Consider the following 19,485-nt stretch of genomic DNA (forward strand, 5'->3'; position numbering starts at 1 on the left):
GTATCGGTAGTACTGGCAATACTTGTATTTACTTGGTATTGGATAGATTGTAGTATCGCAGAACAATACGAGAGTTTCGGTTTTAAATCGGTTGGAAGAGCCACGTTTTCACTGAGTCTTCACTTCGTTTTTTTAAAGTGCGCCACTCTGCAAGGAGAATGTGTTGTGCAGCTTGTTAAGCTGTACCATACTCAAACCACCAAATGAGGCGCAAACTGCGTATCGAATTATCACGGGAATGTGCATGTATTCATTGTTTTTCTTTCTTTCTACTGGGATTGCAGAACAGCACTAAGAACACCTGTCCAATCAATAAAATATATTTCCATTTGGTCTGCGACAAATTAAAGCGTTTTGCGTTATTAGACTTTGGCACAGTCCATTTAAACATTTAAGTAGAGTAGGCTTAAATGTTTAAATGCCAGTTTAAAGTTTCAGAGCTCTAATGTGCAGACATCGCCTTAGGGGAAAAAGCAGCACTGAGCACGCACTCAGTGACAATAATAAGAATTAACTGCATTAAAATGTTTATTTTTGTGCCCTAAATCACCAGATTAACAGTTTGACGCAGAATTCATCTTTTGTCCTTTTTACAGCGTGATATTTTACTAAATATTTATTATTTATTTATTATTTTCTTAAATTTTAATCACCATTTAATTGTTGGTGGCACTCACAGAAATTGTTTACTGTGGGGCAAAAAATACATATGATCTGTGAAACAGCCATTTTAGATTGGTCAGATACTGCCAACAGCACCATTTCATGTGAACGCGCAGGAGACACCCTGGGTTAATTTGGCGAACTAATAACCAGCTTCGTGTAACTGCTCATCCCAATTTCCAATGTCAGGGAAAGTCAATCCAGGTAATGGAAAACTATCCTGTATGTTGAACTGGCATCATAGTATCGGGTTCAGTGAAACCTTAGAGCATGAAACAAATTTATGTACCGTCTCTGCTCCAGGGACAAAAGAGATTTCAAACAGCTGCAACAAACGACCACAACTACACAACCCGTCTTTAGATCTGTGCGCAGGTGTGCAGAGCTATATGCTGAGAGCATGCACAAGAACCTTGCAAGTCTATTGTGTTGTGGAAGAACATGGCCCCAAAACAGACTAAAAAAAACCCAGTAAAATAGTGAAACAGAGTAAAATAAGCAAAAAACGAACCTTTATTTAGGAGAGCAGATAATCCAAAGAACAGCCGGTAACAAAAGTCCGTCTAAACCGCAAAAAACAAACAAACAAACAAACAAAAAATTCTCAAGGTACAACAAGTGCGGACAAACGCCGCAGAGAACTGAGCAGAGACAGAGGCTACAGCCAAAATACACACATGGCAATCAGGAAAAGACCAGGCAACGCCAGGGGACACAGATGAAACCAATAAGGTAAGACAAGACAGTGGAAGGAAAACGAAATATAGCGCACATGAGACAAGATGCTATCAAAATAAAACGGGGAGTTACAAAACACCGAAACGTAGACTTCACGACACAGAATAGCAGGCCCTATTCCAGCATGTTATCATTACATTTGCACCTAAGAGAGTCAGATGAGCTGTTCAGCTTGAGTTAAGCACGTTCGTTATCAAACGACCTCTAGCACCAGCATTTCAACATCGCAAAGGAAAATAAAGAACACAGACTTAATTTTAATGCAGCAGATCAGGAACTAGGAACAGCTGTCAGTGCTGACCATGATATTTAACTTAAAAAACAGGAGGGGAGAAATGACTCATTTTAATCTGCTTGGTCCACTGGAAACTGGAATTTTTTTTTTGTATTTGGCTTTTAAATGTAATTATTCAGCTTTAACACACACACACACACACACACACACACACACACACACACACACACACACACACACACACACACACACACACTCGCACACACACACACACACACACTGTATCATCTATTTTGAATCCGGTGTCTTATTTTGAACACGATCTGTATTCTGTATTTATAAAACGAAACATACTTACAAAATACTACTGAACTACCTAAACACTTCTATTCGTTCTGTCACCGTGACAGAGTAACCCATGTGACTAATTTCTTTCTTTCTTTCTTTCTTTCTTTCTTTCTTTCTTTCTTTCTTTCTTTCTTTCTTTCTTTCTTTCTACATGAACAGCACGATCAGTGACATATGTGAGACGTGTTCATATTTCTCGGTCCACGTGGTTAAAATGCAGGCTCTGCTCTGTAATGAAAAAAATTCTGGCAAACTGAAATGCCAATGGAATGCTCCACAGTTTAATGTTTTGTCTCCATATAACCTTTTAATATAAAATCTCAGCTGTATAAGTTATCTTTTGCAGGAAATGTTCTGACTGTATTCTGTAAATATAGCTGCACAGGTGTGGCTCTGTTAGGTGTAGTTTTAATAGGTATTAGGCCAAAGCAGTACCTCTGACAATAATTGTATCCCAGTCCCCTAAGGCGCGCTCACGAGGAACCGCAACTTTGTTGTGTTCTGCAAAGGAACGCGCGACTCCAAAGCAGATAGTTTCTTTTCATTCGTCGGTGTGCTGCTCATTACTGATCTATGTTCGTTGCATAAACCTAGAATGTTGGAAAACCCCGCTATTGTATCGTTTTGAAAGTAAAGTGAATACATTTTAATATCAATTTCAAGCAAAATCAGTAAAATATCTTTTATTTATGTAGTTCAAGTTACTAATGCAAATGATTGTCTGCTAGATAAATAATTCCGATCTTCCTTTAATATAATGGAAATTGGTAAACAAAATTATAACACTAAAGAGAAAAATACGTTTTAGTTATATAACTGTTTTGTTACGTAACTGTTTTGCGCACCTTCGTTATCTTCTGGAGGTTTGTGGTTGGACCTATAGTGTACCAAAATCCATCTCCTCTTTGTAACCACTCTCTGTCTTACTTCAGTGTTACACATTTTATCAGGCTGTGACAGCCAAAAAGTATGTCCCCCTCTTCTATGATCCCAGTCCTTCCATAGCCAAGTGTTTTATTTTGCAAAGATTTCAAGGGACTTCTTGGTAACTTTATAAGCTTTAACAACACCATATGTTTAACTGATTGAGCTGAAGTCTTTAACATGCTCTTCTTTCCTAGTAAAAAGTGACAACAAGTGAGGTTTATCAGAGCATCTGTTTAAAAGAGAAAAAACACACACACACATACAGTACACTGCCTACTGCACTTGTTACATCACTCAGACAACTGCATAGTTCATTTCAACAATAATTATAAGGGTAACATTTCTGTTGTTAAAACATCAAATGGTGGCAAATGAGTTACCTGTCTCCATGATCCAAACAAAGACTTCAATCTGGCCCAAACGACTTCCTTCAATTCCCATAGTGGCCACCTGAGGGCAGACAATCCCCACAGACAAACAGGTGAAACTGTCCAACTCAACAGTATTTTAAAGCATATTTATATGCTTTCACATACATTTACATGGCACAAAAAAGTTTTTGGCCTGTATGGATAGTTTCTGCCTTTAAAACATCTATACCATGACTTATTTATTTTTTCTTCTTTACAACTAATCTATCTGAAGACTGGAGACTGTCTGACACAAGAAGCTTGAGCCAACTAGAGCATGCCACGTCTAATTTCTGCTAATAATCCCAATGCTGACGATGCCTTTTGGAACATTTGATACAAACAAAAAACATTACCTGAAAAAAAATAACCTGGTGTGAGGCTGGGACGTGGCCCCAGAGTAGACCCGGGACTGGAGAGGTTACAGATCTGCTTGGGAATGTCTCAGTGATCAGCAGGAGGAGGTGGCTGAGAGGTAGGAGGCATGAATTTCTCTTTTTAGGCTGCTGAAGCCCAGCTCCAGATGAGCAGTATAAAAAGAATAGATAAATGGTGTATCTGTATTCTGCATAGCTTAATTAGTATAAATGCTTAAGGCAGACATTAAATTTTTTTAAAGACAGATATAGAATCACCAATCTTCTGGTTAGTAGGTGACCTGCTCTACCACCTGAGCTACAGCCACTCAAAATAGCAATTATACATTTATCTATAGTGTCACGGCGGGGTGCTCCGATTGTGTTGATTTCACAACTCAGATGCAGATGCGGAGAGTAGAGTTGTGTTTGAACGAAAAGCGAGCTTTATTTAGCTGGTCACCTATATTTCTACATGCTGAGCACCACTGATGCTTGCACTTGATTACCAAAATGGCAATCATGAATATTTTGTCCAATACTGAGATCATGATTATTTACTTAAAGTTATTCACTGATTTTATTGACAAAGATGTTTTTATTACAGAAATGTAAACAGACACAGACAAAAGACAAAATGATCATCATTTACAAATATTTGCATTAATTATTTGCATTAAAATAAAAGAAACCCTCATTAATCACCTAAATACAGTGCATCTCTAAGAAAAAGAAAAGTCTGCTGATAAAAAAATACTAATACAGAAAACAAAATTAAGTCATTAGGGCATGGCTTTTACCTTAACATTGTGCTATTAATTCATCTTTATAAATCAATATTTGCAGAAAAATAAGATAAAGTCTTTCCCTCCATTCATTGTAGCAGATGGCTATGAATAAAACTAGCAAAGTATTCAGAGGAAATGCCTCTCTACTTTCAATCAGTGTTCAGTGTTGTGTTTTACACCCCAAAATTTGTCAAATACATCTTCACGAAGCTTAACCCAATCTCTGTATTTCACTATATTATAAAATTGTTCAATCTGTAAGATGTAGATTTTCCAGATTTCACTGGGAAGAACACTCATAGTTAATAAGAGCATTAGTGTGAAAGCATATGTGTAATAATAAAGTAATAGTGAAGCAAAAAACAGAAGTTGTGCAAATTAGGCAGAACAAAAAAAGTAATAGAATTTTGCTTGATTTATAAATTTACTAATGTACTGAGTGTTATCATACAAACTTTTCCAATATCAATGGGCTTAATTTTGGAAATAAATTCAGGCGGAAGAATTTCTCCCCATCAGGGTGCATGGTACCATACCCAGAGTGATGAATTAAAAATGGAAGAGGTGTAGGCTCGGCATACATCATTCTGGTGATGTAGACATGCATGCAGAGCCAGTCACTATGGGGTTTGTAGCAGTGTGTGCTTTGGTAGGTTGAGGGCAGTCTATCTAGAAGCACTTTCTGTGGACGATGCTGGCGCTGGACTCATCGTACTCCTGCTTGCTGATCCACATTATGTTTGTATGGGATATTGTATTTGTTTTAAATGTTATATACCTATGTGGTATGTGACTTTTGTTGCCATGATGCCAGGTCTCTCTTGGAAATGAGATTTTTAATCTCAATGAGATTTTTTACCTGGATAAATAAAGGATTAATAATGTCCTGGAAGGTGGACAGAGAAGCCAGGATGGAGCCTCCAATCCATACAGAGTACTTCCTCTCTGGGGGAGCAATAATCTGCAAGGGCAGAGATGAAGAGGGTTCAGCAATGAAGACTTTTAGGAAGTGCACTTACATTCTGCCAGACATACAAATTCAGCACAGTGTTAATTACCTTGTTCGTGTGAAAGTGAAGCACCTTTAAAAAAAGAGTGAGTATGAAAGAGTACATAAGAAGCAATAACTTTACCTTGATTTTTAGGTTTTTGGGTGCCAGTGAAGTCATCTCCTTCTGCATGCGGTCAGCAATGCTTGGATACATGGTGGTACCTCCAGACAGCACAATGTTGGCGTACAGGTCCTTACGGATGTCAACGTCACACTTCATGATGCTGTTAAAGGTAGTTACATGGATACCACAAGACTCCATACCTGTGGAGAGTTGGAAAGTTTGGGGTTAAGGTTAGCCTTGCTAAGGACTACTTTTTACAAATCACAGAAATCTGTCTTAAAGCTGACGCTGCTTACCAAGGAATGAGGGCTGGAAGAGAGCCTCTGGGCAACGGAACCTCTCATTCCCATAGTGATGACCTGTCCATCAGGCAGCTCATACTTCTTATCCAATGACGAAGAGCAGGCAGCTCTTTCAATCTCTCTCTCAAAGTCCAGTGCAACATAGCACAGAGTCTCCTTAATGTCACGCACAATCTCACACTCAGCTGTGAGACAAGAAAACCCCCAACTTTTTATTGTGATTTTTAAATTTTTTCCTAGTTTTACACATCTTCTCTTGACTGTGTCCATGTGCTCACCTGTGGTGGTAAAGTTGTGGCCCCTCTCAGTGAGGATTTTACCAAGGTAGTCTGTGAGGTCCCTGCCAGCCAGGTCCAATCTGAGGATGGCATGGGGCAGAGCGTAGCCTTCATAGATGGGCACAGTGTGGGTCACACCGTCACCGGAGTCCGTGACAATACCAGTGGTACGACCAGAGGCGTACAGGGACAGCACTGCCTGGATGGCCACATACATGGCAGGAGTGTTGAAGGTCTCAAACATGGCCTGCAGGAGAGCAGGAGAAAAGAGGTCATCAGTGAAACTAAAAGCCAAAGTACTCTGAAATAAGCTCATATTGGTCATTCTGTCTCCAACCAAACAATTATTGTCCTCAACTATCTCCAATTTGCATATATTGTATGGTGGAAAATGTTAACGTTTATATGTAAGAGTAAGCAAGGCATCACTGACAAAAACAAGACCCCCCTTCCCCAAAATCTTTTATTTACAATGTTTGGTTAAAATGTTCTGATTGTTCAAATATGTTATTTTCTTTATTTGTTGTAAAATAATGTGTGCCCCAGTCTCTAATGAGACATAGTGCTGGAAGGGTAGTTATTCCTCCGTTACACCACAAGGGGCAGTATCTCCTGAAATGAGCAGCTCTAGCGGGCGTAAATATGCCAGGCCACTCACCATAATGCAGTGTGCCCAACAAGAGCTGTGTGAGACTGTGTGCAAACGTGTAACCATGAACCATGTCTATATATGTACAGAAGATAAAGGCGGACTCACGAAGCTACACTGGTTTCAATTCCTTTTAATCCAAGTGTGCAACATATAATAATTCATAATAATTGTTCTGAAATTCAAAAAAGCGCCCCTCCGACAGCCAAACCCATCTGTTCTCTGATTGGATTGTTACATTTGTGATTGACATGACATTGACCAATCAGATGAAAGGAAGAAAAATAGGGTCAAAATTCGTACTTGTAACTTGCAGGGTTTTTTTTGGCTAAGTCCACATACAAATCTTTTTTACGCACACACAAATCTTTTTTACGCACACACAAATTCTTTTTACACACACAAATCTTTTTTACACACACACAAATCTTTTTTACGCATACAAATCTTTTTTACAAGTACAAAATATTTATGACCACATTTTGAGCCCATAAGTTTGCAGCAACGGAGGTTGATCAAGCCTTGAAAGCTGGTGCTACTAATAAATTTGAAATCTTTGGTTCATCACACAGAATCTTTGTACACCGTTGAGTAGGTGAAAGGATGATTCCACAGTGTGTGGCATCAACTGTCAAACATGGAGGAGGAAGTGGGATGTTCTGGGGCTGTTTAGCTGGATCCAGGGTCGATGACTTGTATAGAGTAAGAGGCATCCTAACCAAAATGACTACCACAGCATTCTGTAGCACTATGCAATACCCTCTGCTATGCACCTAGTTGGTCATGGGTTCATCCTACAGTAAGCTTAAGTCCAAGTTATGCCAGAACTCCCTCAGGAAAAAAGAACAAGATGCTAAGCTTGAAAACATGGTCTCCAGCACAGTCTCCAGACTTAAACCCTCTTGAGCTGGTTTGGGATAAACTGGACCGAAGAGTGAAAGAAAGCCACCTACAAGTGCCACACATTTATCGGTACTTTTGCAAAAGATATGGGAAGAACTTTCTGAACAGTATTTGATTTCTGTTGTAGAAAGAATGCCACATGTTCAGCTGCTATATCTGCTAAAGGTGGCTACTTTGATAAGTCAAAAGTTAAGAATACATTTTGGTCTATAAATTGATTCCATGATTTATTTTTAACTGCAATTGCTTATTTGTAGCTTTCATTTCAGAGTGCAATGAGACACTAAACTACATAATTTTCAATAAAAAACTGGAAAAATTGGCGCGTTCTTTTGACGGGTAGTGCAGCTTGAAAAGTAGTTGATATATGAAGATAAATTTTCACAACAATCATATAAATAAATCTAATTTTTGCACCATAAAATCTAAAATCATAAAATTCATCATAGGAGATGGTTGAATAGAAAATGTGGTCTGAGATGAAATGTACCATATGTGTTTAGTCATACAGAAACAACAGCATGAATACTGTAATAAAATGACTCTTTTGCTATACTGACTGTATAAGTCTGAGTGCAGTAATTTGCACTGCTATTAACAGTTACTTCACGCAGACACCAGTGTAGTTAAACATTTGTTTTCTACTTCAGCTAAAGTCTGATGGGTCTAATTTATAAACAGCAGCGCCCATGCTGCAGGTCATCATTCCTGATGCATCACAGTGCAAAGATAGAAACCCAAAGCATCTGCAAAGGCAAAAAAAAAAAAAAAAAAATAGTTTAAGGTAGGTTGAAGAAGTAGGAGGAAACTGGTGTCAGCCCTCATTACCTGTGCCATCATTTCCCTGTTTATCTTGGGGTTCAGGGGGGCCTCTATGAGGAGGACTGGGTGGTCCTCAGGGGAAACTCTCAGCTCATTGTAAAACATGTGATGCCAGAGCATCTCTATGTCATCCCAGTTGGTAACAATACCGTGCTCAATGGGGTACTTGAGAGTCAGGATTCCTCTTTTGCTCTGTGCCCTGTCACCCACAAAGCTGTCTTTGTGGCTCATACCAATCATTACACCCTGGGCAACAAAGAAAAAAACAATTGTTACAAAATTTACAGGATATTTGAGGTTTATAAAGTACTCTTGAGGAATATGTGATGGAATACCTGATGTCTGGGGCGTCCAACAATGGAGGGGAACACAGCATGTGGAGCATCATTTTCTGCAAAGCCAACTTTGCACATACCGGACCCATTATCTATGACAACGGCAACAATTTCGTCTTCCATTTTCTGAAGGAAAAAAAAAAGGTAATAGAGGATTTTTAGACTTGATGTTAAGCAGTAATCTGGGTTAAATCTAGCAGATAGCCTGGATAAAAAGTCTTGTTGTTATAGAGAACGAATGCTGGATGTCGCAGTGGCGCAGTGTTCAGTGTTAAGTGACCTTAAATGACAATTTTCTTCATAGGTCCAATGACAGCAAAAATGTTAATTTTACTTGTTCCTTCTACAAAATTAGTTGGACCTGCAGTCATCAGCCAGCACTGCAGGCCTTGCCAAAGCAGATGCTAACTGTAAGGAAGAAAACTTTTCCACACATACTGATTTGTTAGACTACAAAACTGAAAACATCGATGACCGTAGTTATTACATACCATCAAAAATCCACTCACCAGCTACTTTGTTAGGTATAAGTGTTTAAGTGCTTGTTAACACTAGAACCCCTCACACAAAGGTAACATGATCCTCTGATTAACAGAGGCCATACCAGATAGGCTTGAACAGAATTTGGATTGAAGGTGATAATTTAAGTAAAAAATAAAAACACTAAAGATTTTACTTTCCAGAAATTGTCCTGATCTCCACCAAAATTTGGCAGGTCTACCAAATATGAATGACCTAAACCTTGGTTCAAGATAAGTTACATTTTCAGTTCTACAGTATGTTGTGTTAAAATTATTGTATAGTTTCTTGTCAAAATCTGGAAATACTGATACGACTCATCTGATTTTAATTTATACTATAATCAAAGTTATTTACAGTTAAAGTTACCTATAACTGTAAGTGTAATAGAGGGTAGGGGAGAATAGGTGCTGAGTGCCAGGTAGTTGATTAGTTGATTGTGTTCATCTGGATGTTCATCTGACAGCAGAGCTCCCCAACATATATATGTATATATATATATACAGGGTGGGCCATTTATATGGATACACCATAATAAAATGGGAATAGTTGGCGATATTAAAGTCCTGTTTGTGGCACATTAGTATATGTGAGGGGGCAAACTCCTCAAGATGGGTGGTGACCATGGTGGCCATTTAGAAGACCACCCATCTCCCATGCTACAGTTAGCAAACTGCTTACTAAGTTTCGTGAAACTGGTTCAGTGTTGGATTTGCCAAAATGTGGACGCAAGAAAACTGTCACTAATGAAGAAACATCAGCAGCTGTCCTAGCTTCATTCAGCAAGAGCCCACAGTGTAGCACTCGCCGCATGTCACTGGAGAGTGGCATTAATCGAACATCCCTTCGGCGGATATTAGCTACTCACAAATGGCACCCTTACAAACTCCAGCTACTGCAGCATCTCAACGAGGATGACCCAGATCGGCGCACAGAATTTGCAGAATGGGCAAAACAAAAATTGGAACAGGACCCTCAGTTCACGCAGAAGATTTTGTTCAGTGATGAGGCAAACTTTTATGTGAATGGTGAAGTTAACAAACAAAACCACCGCTATTGGTCTGACACTAACCCACATTGGATGGATCCCTCCAAGACTGTTGGCACAACAAAAGTGATGGTTTGGTGTGGTATATGGGGTACAACGATAGTGGGTCCATTCTTCATCAATGGAAACCTCAAGGCCACTGGATATTTGAAATTGCTACATGTTGATGTGTTTCCCTCTTTATGCACTGAAGCTGGCATGTTCCCTGAGTTTTTCCAGCAAGATGGTGCACCACCACATTATGGGTGCCAGGTCCGAGCGTTCCTAGATGAACAGTTTCCTGGAAAGTGGATTGGTCGTCGTGGGCCAGTTGAATGGCCCCCAAGGTCTCCCGATCTGACCCCCTTAGACTTTTATCTTTGGGGTCATCTGAAGGCAATTGTCTATGGTGTGAAGATACGAGATGCGCAGCACCTGAAACTACGGATACTGGATGCCTGTGCTGGCATTTCTCCTGCGGTGTTGCTATCAGTGTGTGAAGAGTGGGAGAAGAGGGTTGCATTGACAATCCAACACAATGGGCAGCACATTGAACACATTTTATAAGTGGTCAGAAACTTGTAAATAACTCATGAAAGAATAAAGTTACGTTGAAACCAAGCACACCATTGTTTTTCTTGTGACATTACCAATAAGTTTGATGTGTCACATGGCCCTCTTCCTATTGAAAAAACAAAAGTTGTATCCAAGATGGCCGACTTCTAAATGGCCACCACCCATCTTGAGGAGTTTGCCCCCTCACATATAATAATGGATTGCATTTCTATAGCGCTTTTCGGGACCCCTCAAAGCACTTTACACTGACAGAGGCGAGGCTGCCATATTACGCCATCGGCCCCTCTGGCCATCACCAGTAGGGGGTAGGTGAAGTGTCTTGCCCAAGGACACAACGACCGAGACTGTCCGAGCCGGGGCTCGAACCGGCAACCTTTCTGGTGTGACATTTCACTGGTAGTAGTGTGTTTGCATGAAAGTACAGATGCACCCTTTCTTGTTTCAGTGGTTCAGGCTGGTAGTGGTATAATGGTCCTGGGGATATTTTCTTGGTACACTGGGTATCAGCCGAGCATCATTTAAACACCAAAGTCTGCTTGAGAGTTTTTGTTAAACCGTGTCCCTTTATAGCCACTGTATACTCATCTTCTTATGGCTGCTTCCAGCAGGATCCCTCACCATGTCACGAAGCTCAAAACATCTCAAACTGTTACTGGTACTCAAATGACCTTCACAGTTCCAGATCTGAATCCAAGACGGCACCTTTGAGATGTTCTGGAACAGGAGACTTGCATCATGATGACCTGTTGCTTCACAGTAAGAAGGTCCTGGGCCTTTCTTTGTGGAGACTGAAAGTTCTCCTTGTGCAATCGTGGGTTCTCTGCGGGTAGTCTGGCCTCCTCCCACAGTCCAATAACAGATGAGGCTTCATCATTAGGTTATTCTTAATTGGCTGTAGATGTGAATGTGATGTGGATGTCTGTCTGTCTTTCTTTGCCAACCCTGTGAGAGACAGCTGAACTCTCTAGGGTGTATCCTGCCTCCGGTAAAGTCTGGAGCTTGAATCATGTAGGAAGAATTAAGGCAGTTCTGAAGGCAAGAGGTGGTCTACGCATAGCTACCAACACATTTCTACGAAAGCTGTCAAGGTATAACAAGTATGATTTAAGTGGTTATTTCAACTAAAATGAGGACTTATAGAAAACCTGATCTTTTAACTTAAATAGTGAAAAAAAAAAAACCACTTCCTGGTGTTTAAAATACAAAGATGTCAAATGAAAACATTTTATGCATGAGAAAAACTTCCATTGGCATTTAGCACTTGTCTTACCTGTGTGAGGGAGCGTATTCAGTGTAGGAGGACTGCTGCAGCCCCTCTCCATAAGAGCAGAACTTTTCACATGAGTTACTCTGAGTGGCTCATACACATCCACTGGGTATGGCATATACAGTCACTGGTTCTGCACTTTGGCATGACGGGGAGAGAAGTTCCAGTAAACTAACCTATGTACTGTCAGTGTTAACTATCTGGGGTCGGGCAGTGTTCAATAAATCCTATTTTTATCATCTGTCCAAATTATCGCAGTGTGCATAACTTTGATAGGCATTATAAGTATTGTGAATGGGGCCAATAAATCCTGATTATGTCCATTATTCATATAACATACTCATATAACATACCCTTGCATATTTGTGCACTGGAAACCTAACAGAATAATTAATTTATATAATTTAATTAATGGGATAAATGTGATTTCACCAGTGCATTTACCTGTTGCTCATTTGCAGATACCAGGACACTGGGTCTTGGGGCCACATGCACTGGGGGCACAGACCACATGGGACTCTGTGCCAGAAATGCATGTGGTCCGACTTAGGGGGGCTAATGTTTACAGCATGATTGTAATGAGACTATAAATTTCTTATCTCCCATCACCTCTCTTCACCTAACCTATGGCGCATGTGATTTTCAAGGACTCATTAATCTTGTAGGCCTGAATGAGATATGATTAACAGTTGTGCAATTTCCCATACATACCTATGTTTGGTATCAAAATAAAGCTATTACCCCTGTTATCAATTTATTACACATGAACACATGAACATTGTAGTGGAAAACTTGTATTTCAACACACTTAACCTTTTGTATACTAATGGTATATGATTGTAGCCTTCTTGTAACCTGATTGTGTGTGCAATGACAAACAAATTACTGTAAGCTGCAAGGTCATGAGGCATTATGTCTTTGTTATCAAGCAGGTGCCTATAAGACTGTGATAATAAAGTTCCCTAGAGCTGATGAGACAAAGTTTATATGCACACAATAAGTATAAAAAAGCAGTTTTCTTTCTGTATTAATACTGGTGTTACGACTGTCCGTGCTATATTGGTACATTTATAAAAGAAAGTAGGGACACGCAGGGCCAAAAAATTGTTACTAATCAAGTGTCTCAGTGTTTAAGTGTCAAAAGCAAGATAGAAACCAGATTAACCTCCTGTCACAGCAGTCACAGCACAGCAGCTTACAACATCTCAGACTGCAGGATGGATAGATGCCCCTTAAATCAAAAACTGGTTAGTTCTGCAAGATGAAAATGTTATGAAAATACTAAGATGTCATGGTCCTGGGTCTGTGACACAGTTTTTATGTGTTTGGACTTTTGATTCTGTTTATTTAATATTGTGAAGTTAAGATTCTGTTCCAAGTTCTGGTTATTATGATTGAGATCCCTCTGTTTAATATTTGTTTTCTCAGGTCTTCTTAGTTTTGTTATCTAGTCTTTAGGTTTAGTTATCAAGCCTCTATGCCCCATACTCTTGTCTCTGCAGTCTCAGTGTCAAGCTTGAATGTCTTTTTCTGAGTTTCTGAGGCAGAGAACGTAGAGGGAGAAATAATGAAAGGTGTTTTCAGTGTGGGGCCACAGTACATTGGTTTAATGATTGATCTGAAAAGCCAGGAACTGAAACTGTTTGACTCGGGCCGGAGGGTGAGAAGGGGAAGGTGTCATAGCCCAAAGTATTTTCATATTAACCATTCACCCCGACAGTAGATGAAAGGGGGGGGGTTACATGACATCCGTTTTGTCCCTGGAGGATGGGAAATGACCACGTCCAGTGGCATATTTCTCTGTCTAACTGAACTCAGTAGCTGGAGGCCTTAGTTTGTTTGTGTGCAGTAGGTGTAGCGAAAAGAACAGTTCTAACTTTGTCTGACTTTGTAGGCTACTCAGATTTAATCCTTTTGGTCCATGTTCCTGCCACAATGGCTTCTCCAACACACATACATAGACGCCAGAGGCTGGAAATTATCAAGTAAAAATACTTTTTAACTTTACTGGAAATTTTTTTTTATTTCATTTAATAATTTACAGCACTACACTAAGGCGCTAAAATGGCCCCTAACAATCGGGAATAGCGTTTTGTTCAAAAGCTGTGTTCCCAGTACTTTAGCATCAAGGTAGGGACTGGTGCACAGTGGCTCTGTTAATGGTCACAGTTAGGTTACATCAAGTGCAGAGCAGCAGAGATTAATTGTTAATTTAAACTGATGAGACACTTAGATTCATTCACTAAATTGAAGATTTATACTATAATAATACGAAGACCTTTTGGCTCTCGGAGGAGGCGGACGCACTTTTTCTCCTCACCTCTCCCTTATCTTCCCTGGTTAGTTCTTATGTCCTTGTCTAGTCTTGTGTTTTTTTTGTATTACTTTCCCTGGAACACTCTCTCACAGTCTGTTTCTAAAACCTAAAGAGAATTATGGATTTGATCAACTGGTCTCTGAATGCTATTGACACCCTTTTCTCAATGAGAAGTCTGGGCTCGGGAGAGCCCGAGTGCCCTGGAGGGACTTTCCCTGCCGGATACACAATGGACGGGTGGCAGACATGGAGGATTGTGTGCCTGGCGGGACTGTCAATCGAGGACGCTGAAGATATCTACCTATTCGGAACCATGATAACAGGGTTCTTGCTGATCGGAGCTGGCTTGGCCCTGGCTTATCGGATAATTAAAAAAAGCGGAACCGGCTGTTCAAACCCCCCCAAGGCTGCCCGCTGGGATTGAAACGATGGGACGAGGCGTGACTTCTCAGAACGGGCTCATTGAAAGCAGCATGGTTAAGACTTTGGAGACGCTTACAGCTGCCGTGAATAACACCTCTGAGCGTATATTGGGTTACATCAAGGAGAGGCCTGCTCAAAATAATACCTTTGAGCGAAAGTTGGATTACATCGTGGAACAGCTCACTGCAGTCGTGAGGTCTCAGAATCGGCTCTCTGAGCAAAAGAATGACAAGACCACGGAACGCAAGTTTGATACCATCATGGGCAAGCTCGCGGTTCTCCAACGGGAGATTGAGAGACCAGTGTTGGAGTGTTAAAGAACAGCTTTGAAATTCTCATGAGTTGTTGCAAAAGAAAAATTACCATCATAATCCGGCTACCCCTTCGGCGCCAGCTGTGGGCTCAAGGCTGGAGCCGAACAAAAACTCCCTGATAACGACTGTGTTGAGTCTGTTCCTTCCCATTCCCTACAAGGCCACCTGGGTTGGCTGGAAGACTGTTTACTTAGCCTGGCAGGGCAAAGGACACTGTCTCAGCTGAACTATGGACACGCACACACATACATATACTGATACTGATAAGCACTCACTGACGCATCACCCTCCCTACCCCGGATCCAACGCCACCTCCAACGCTTACCTCCCCTCTGATGTGGACATCGGGTCAGCTGGAGGCGCAGTCGAAGATTGCAGCGGTCCCAGATCAGATGTACACACTGGAACACTTTCCCATGTTGCTGTCTGTGTTTATTGTGCTATGGTGTGTTGATATCTGTGCATTCCTGTATTATCCTTTTGTGTTACACATTTCGATGTTTTTTCCTCGCTACCTAGCGTGACCTGTCTCCCCAATGTGATGTTTGTGTATTGTTTGTACGGTCGGCAAGGTCTGTCATCTCGGTTGTGGGCAAAAGACCTGCAACTGACAAATAAAGGCTATCTCATCTCATCATAAGCAGTATACTGTCAGTGTAGGGAACGAAAATCAGGGAAAACATTTTGTGAAATATTGTGTTGCATCTCGTTGAATTCAGTTGTGTAAATCCATAAAGAGCAGTAAACCTATTCGCAGCAGCAGCTGATCACAGCTCGAACACTAAGGAAATCTGCTGGAGCCCTCAGTGTAAAGTATTGTGAGTTGTGATTCTTTTCCCCACAATGAGCCAATAAAACCGATTTTAGGGTTCCCACTTAAACCCTAAAATCGGTTTTAGGGTTTAAGTTGAATACCCCTTTAACCCCGGACTCATCCGATTTTTCTGTTTAGCTGTGGAGGCAAAGTAAAAAGAAAAGTTTTCATTCCCATGTACTAATATTATTGGTATTTTTATATTAATAGCTATACTAACGGCTATCTCTTCACCAAAAGAGCTTCTTCTAACAGATGCTTTTTACTTTCTTATTCTGAGTTCATTTTAGAGCCTGGACTTTATCACTTTTACTTGAGTAAAGAAGTTCAAGAAGTTCGTTAGCTATTAGTAGCTTCAGTATTTTTTTCATCTAGCAGCTTATATATATATATAGCTGCCTGTACTTTTGCCTCCTTTGACAGTTGGACACATTTCTCTTGTTTTGCTTCCTTTCTTTATTTTTCTGTTTCAGTTAGAGTTGACTGTGCATTCATCTTTTCGGACAAATGCTCAGTCAACTCAGTTCATCAAGTGCTGCAGCCTCCCTGGCTACCAGTCCAAGTATACCACCGACGGTCGTGCTGTGAGAAAACAGTGCAGTTGGCAATGACCAAGAAGTAAAATATCTATAGATATAAAAATAAATAATAAACACATTCAATAAGTAAAGCAAGTGAGACCAAAAACAAAAAAAGCTAACAAAAAACTAAACTAAAGAAAAATATCACAAAACTGATAATCTTTTCTGTCAATTTTGCTAAACCATTTTAATACAAAAATCTTGGCAGATACATCTTCATGAAGCTGAAATTGCTGAATTTCAATGTTTTAGAAGAAGAAGAAGCCATAATATTTCATGTTGGATTTATAGATTTACTAATTTACTGATAATTTCCAGTATTTTTTGGAAACATTTCTTATTTTTGAAATACATTCAAGTGAAAAAGAGTTTGTTACAGAAAAACTAAGTACAAATTCACACTGCCTGGGATGCTCTATGCTTCCTGCAGAGTTTCTCCCCATCAGAAAGCATGGTGCCATAGCCAAAGTGATGGAAAAATGGAAAAGGTATCGGCTAGGCATGCACCAGTTTGGTGCTATAGGCATGTATGCAGAGCCAGTCATTTGTTTTTCTTGCAGTGTGTGTTTTGGTGGTGGTGGTGGTGGTGGGGTGGGGGCAGTCTGTTTAGAAGCACTTTCTGTGGACGATGCTGGGGCCGGACTCATCGTACTCCTGCTTGCTGATCCACATCTGCTGGAAGGTGGACAGAGAAGCCAGGATGGAGCCTCCAATCCATACAGAGTACTTCCTCTCTGGGGGAGCAATAATCTGCAAGGGCAGAAGTAGAGTTGTCAGCAATGAAAACACTCCACATTTAAAAATCACAGACTGAGGATTGAGCAACAAGAATTTTACCTTGATCTTCATGGTGCTGGGTGCCAGGGAAGTGATCTCCTTCTGCATGCGGTCAGCAATGCCAGGATACATGGTGGTACCTCCAGACAGCACAGTGTTGGCGTACAGGTCCTTACGGATGTCAACATCGCACTTCATGATGCTGTTATAGGTAGTTTCATGGATACCACAGGCCTCCATACCTGTGGAGAGTTGGAACATTAGTGATCACTCAGCTACAACTGCTTAACAAATCACAGAAATCCGTCTTAAAGCTGATGCTGCTTACCAAGGAATGAGGGCTGGAAGAGAGCCTCTGGGCAACGGAACCTCTCATTCCCAATAGTGATGACCTGTCCATCAGGCAGCTCATAGCTCTTCTCCAGGGATGAAGAGGAGGCAGCAGTTCCCATCTCCTGCTCAAAGTCCAGGGCAACATAGCACAGCTTCTCCTTGATGTCACGCACAATCTCACGCTCAGCTGTGAGACAAGAAAACGCATTACATTTAGGCTTTTCTGTTTTTTTTTCCTGGTGTAAACCATCTTTCCTTGACTGTGTCCATTTTCTCACCTGTGGTGGTAAAGCTGTGGCCTCTCTCAGTCAGGATTTTCATGAGGTAGTCTGTGAGGTCCCTGCCAGCCAGGTCCAACCTGACAATGGCATGGGGCAGAGCGTAGCCTTCATAGATGGGCACAGTGTGGGAGACACCGTCACCGGAGTCCATGACAATACCAGTGGTACGACCAGAGGCGTACAGGGACAGCACTGCCTGGATGGCCACATACATGGCAGGAGTGTTGAAGGTCTCAAACATGATCTGCAAGGAGAGCAGGAGAAAAGAGATGATCAGTGAAACTAAGAGTCAGAGTAATCTGAAATAAGTTTCCATGTGTTAGTTCAGTCGTATAGAAAGAACAGCACACTGGGTTGAATTTTAATAGTAAAATTACTTTATAGAAAAGCAATTTATTACAAAACTCCTTTGTTACACTGACTCTACAAGTTAAAGTGCCGCAACCTGCTCTATTCTTCTTTTTTTTTTCATGCAGACACCTGGAGAAAAAACCTGGAGGGTTGAAGGAGGATGAGGAAAGACAGATTGAGCAGGGGAAGAAACACCCGAGTGGCAACACAGTTTCCTGTTGTTGGGCACTGCAGCTCAACAGTTTCCTGACTTAGGGGGAAGTTCGTCAAGGTGTCAGCTCTTGTTACCTGCGTCATCTTTTCCCTGTTTGACTTGGGGTTCAGGGGGGCCTCTGTGAGCAGGACTGGATGCTCCTCAGGGGCAACTCTCAGCTCATTGTAGAAGGTGTGATGCCAGATCTTCTCCATGTCATCCCAGTTGTTGACAATTCCGTGCTCAATGGGGTACTTGAGGGTCAGGATTCCTCTTTTGCTCTGTGCCTCGTCACCAACATAGCTGTCCTTCTGGCCCATACCAACCATTACACCCTAGGAATGCAAAGAGCAGTGCGATTATGAAAAGGTCAGCAGTTATGAAAAGGTTACAAGGTATGTGAGGTTTATTAAGGAATATGTACCTGATGCCTGGGGCGTCCAACAATGGAGGGGAACACAGCACGTGGAGCATCATCTCCTGCAAAGCCAGCTTTGCACATTCCAGATCCGTTGTCAACAACGAGGGCGGCAATTTCGTCTTCCATTTTCTGTATGAAGGGAATAAGAAGGGAGGAAAGGATTTTTAGATCAGCTGTTAAGCTGTAGTGTTTTCCATGTGGTATGTTTTATCATCTGACATCGCTGGCAGAGGGTTCAGTCGAAACCCAGTGCTCAGTCTGCCCATTGCTATACAAGGCTGTTAAGAATACTTTTCACACAATCATCTCTAGGATTTACAGTAAGTGATCTGAAAAAGAGAAAATATAATGTGAGCTGCAATTCTTTGGGTGAAAATGCCTTGTTGATGCCTAATGTTTGAGGCACATAGCCAAAATCCTTC

The 19,485-nt window shown here is 40.9% G+C and overlaps 1 protein-coding gene and 1 pseudogene across 1 annotated transcript; both read right to left on the minus strand.

The window, feature by feature from the left end:
* Positions 1 to 5,134: 5,134 nt before the first annotated feature.
* Positions 5,135 to 8,992, minus strand: LOC146385874 (actin, cytoplasmic 2-like; annotated as a pseudogene).
* An 8,241-nt stretch (positions 8,993 to 17,233) lies between these two features.
* Positions 17,234 to 19,197, minus strand: LOC146385875 (actin, cytoplasmic 1-like). The gene is made up of 6 exons (XM_084931865.1): positions 19,067 to 19,197; positions 18,738 to 18,977; positions 18,096 to 18,342; positions 17,813 to 18,004; positions 17,545 to 17,726; positions 17,234 to 17,457 (listed from the first exon to the last, which is right to left on the minus strand). The coding sequence occupies exons 1-6, from the start codon at positions 19,187 to 19,189 to the stop codon at positions 17,314 to 17,316; spliced, it is 1,128 nt and encodes a 375-aa protein (XP_084787991.1). The 5' UTR covers positions 19,190 to 19,197; the 3' UTR covers positions 17,234 to 17,313.
* Between the last annotated feature and the right edge of the window lie 288 nt (positions 19,198 to 19,485).

The sequence above is a fragment of the Perissodus microlepis genome, chromosome 6, assembly GCF_051167445.1.
Source record: "Perissodus microlepis isolate ML-2025 ecotype Zambia chromosome 6, ASM5116744v1, whole genome shotgun sequence".
Classification (NCBI taxonomy): domain Eukaryota; kingdom Metazoa; phylum Chordata; class Actinopteri; order Cichliformes; family Cichlidae; genus Perissodus; species Perissodus microlepis.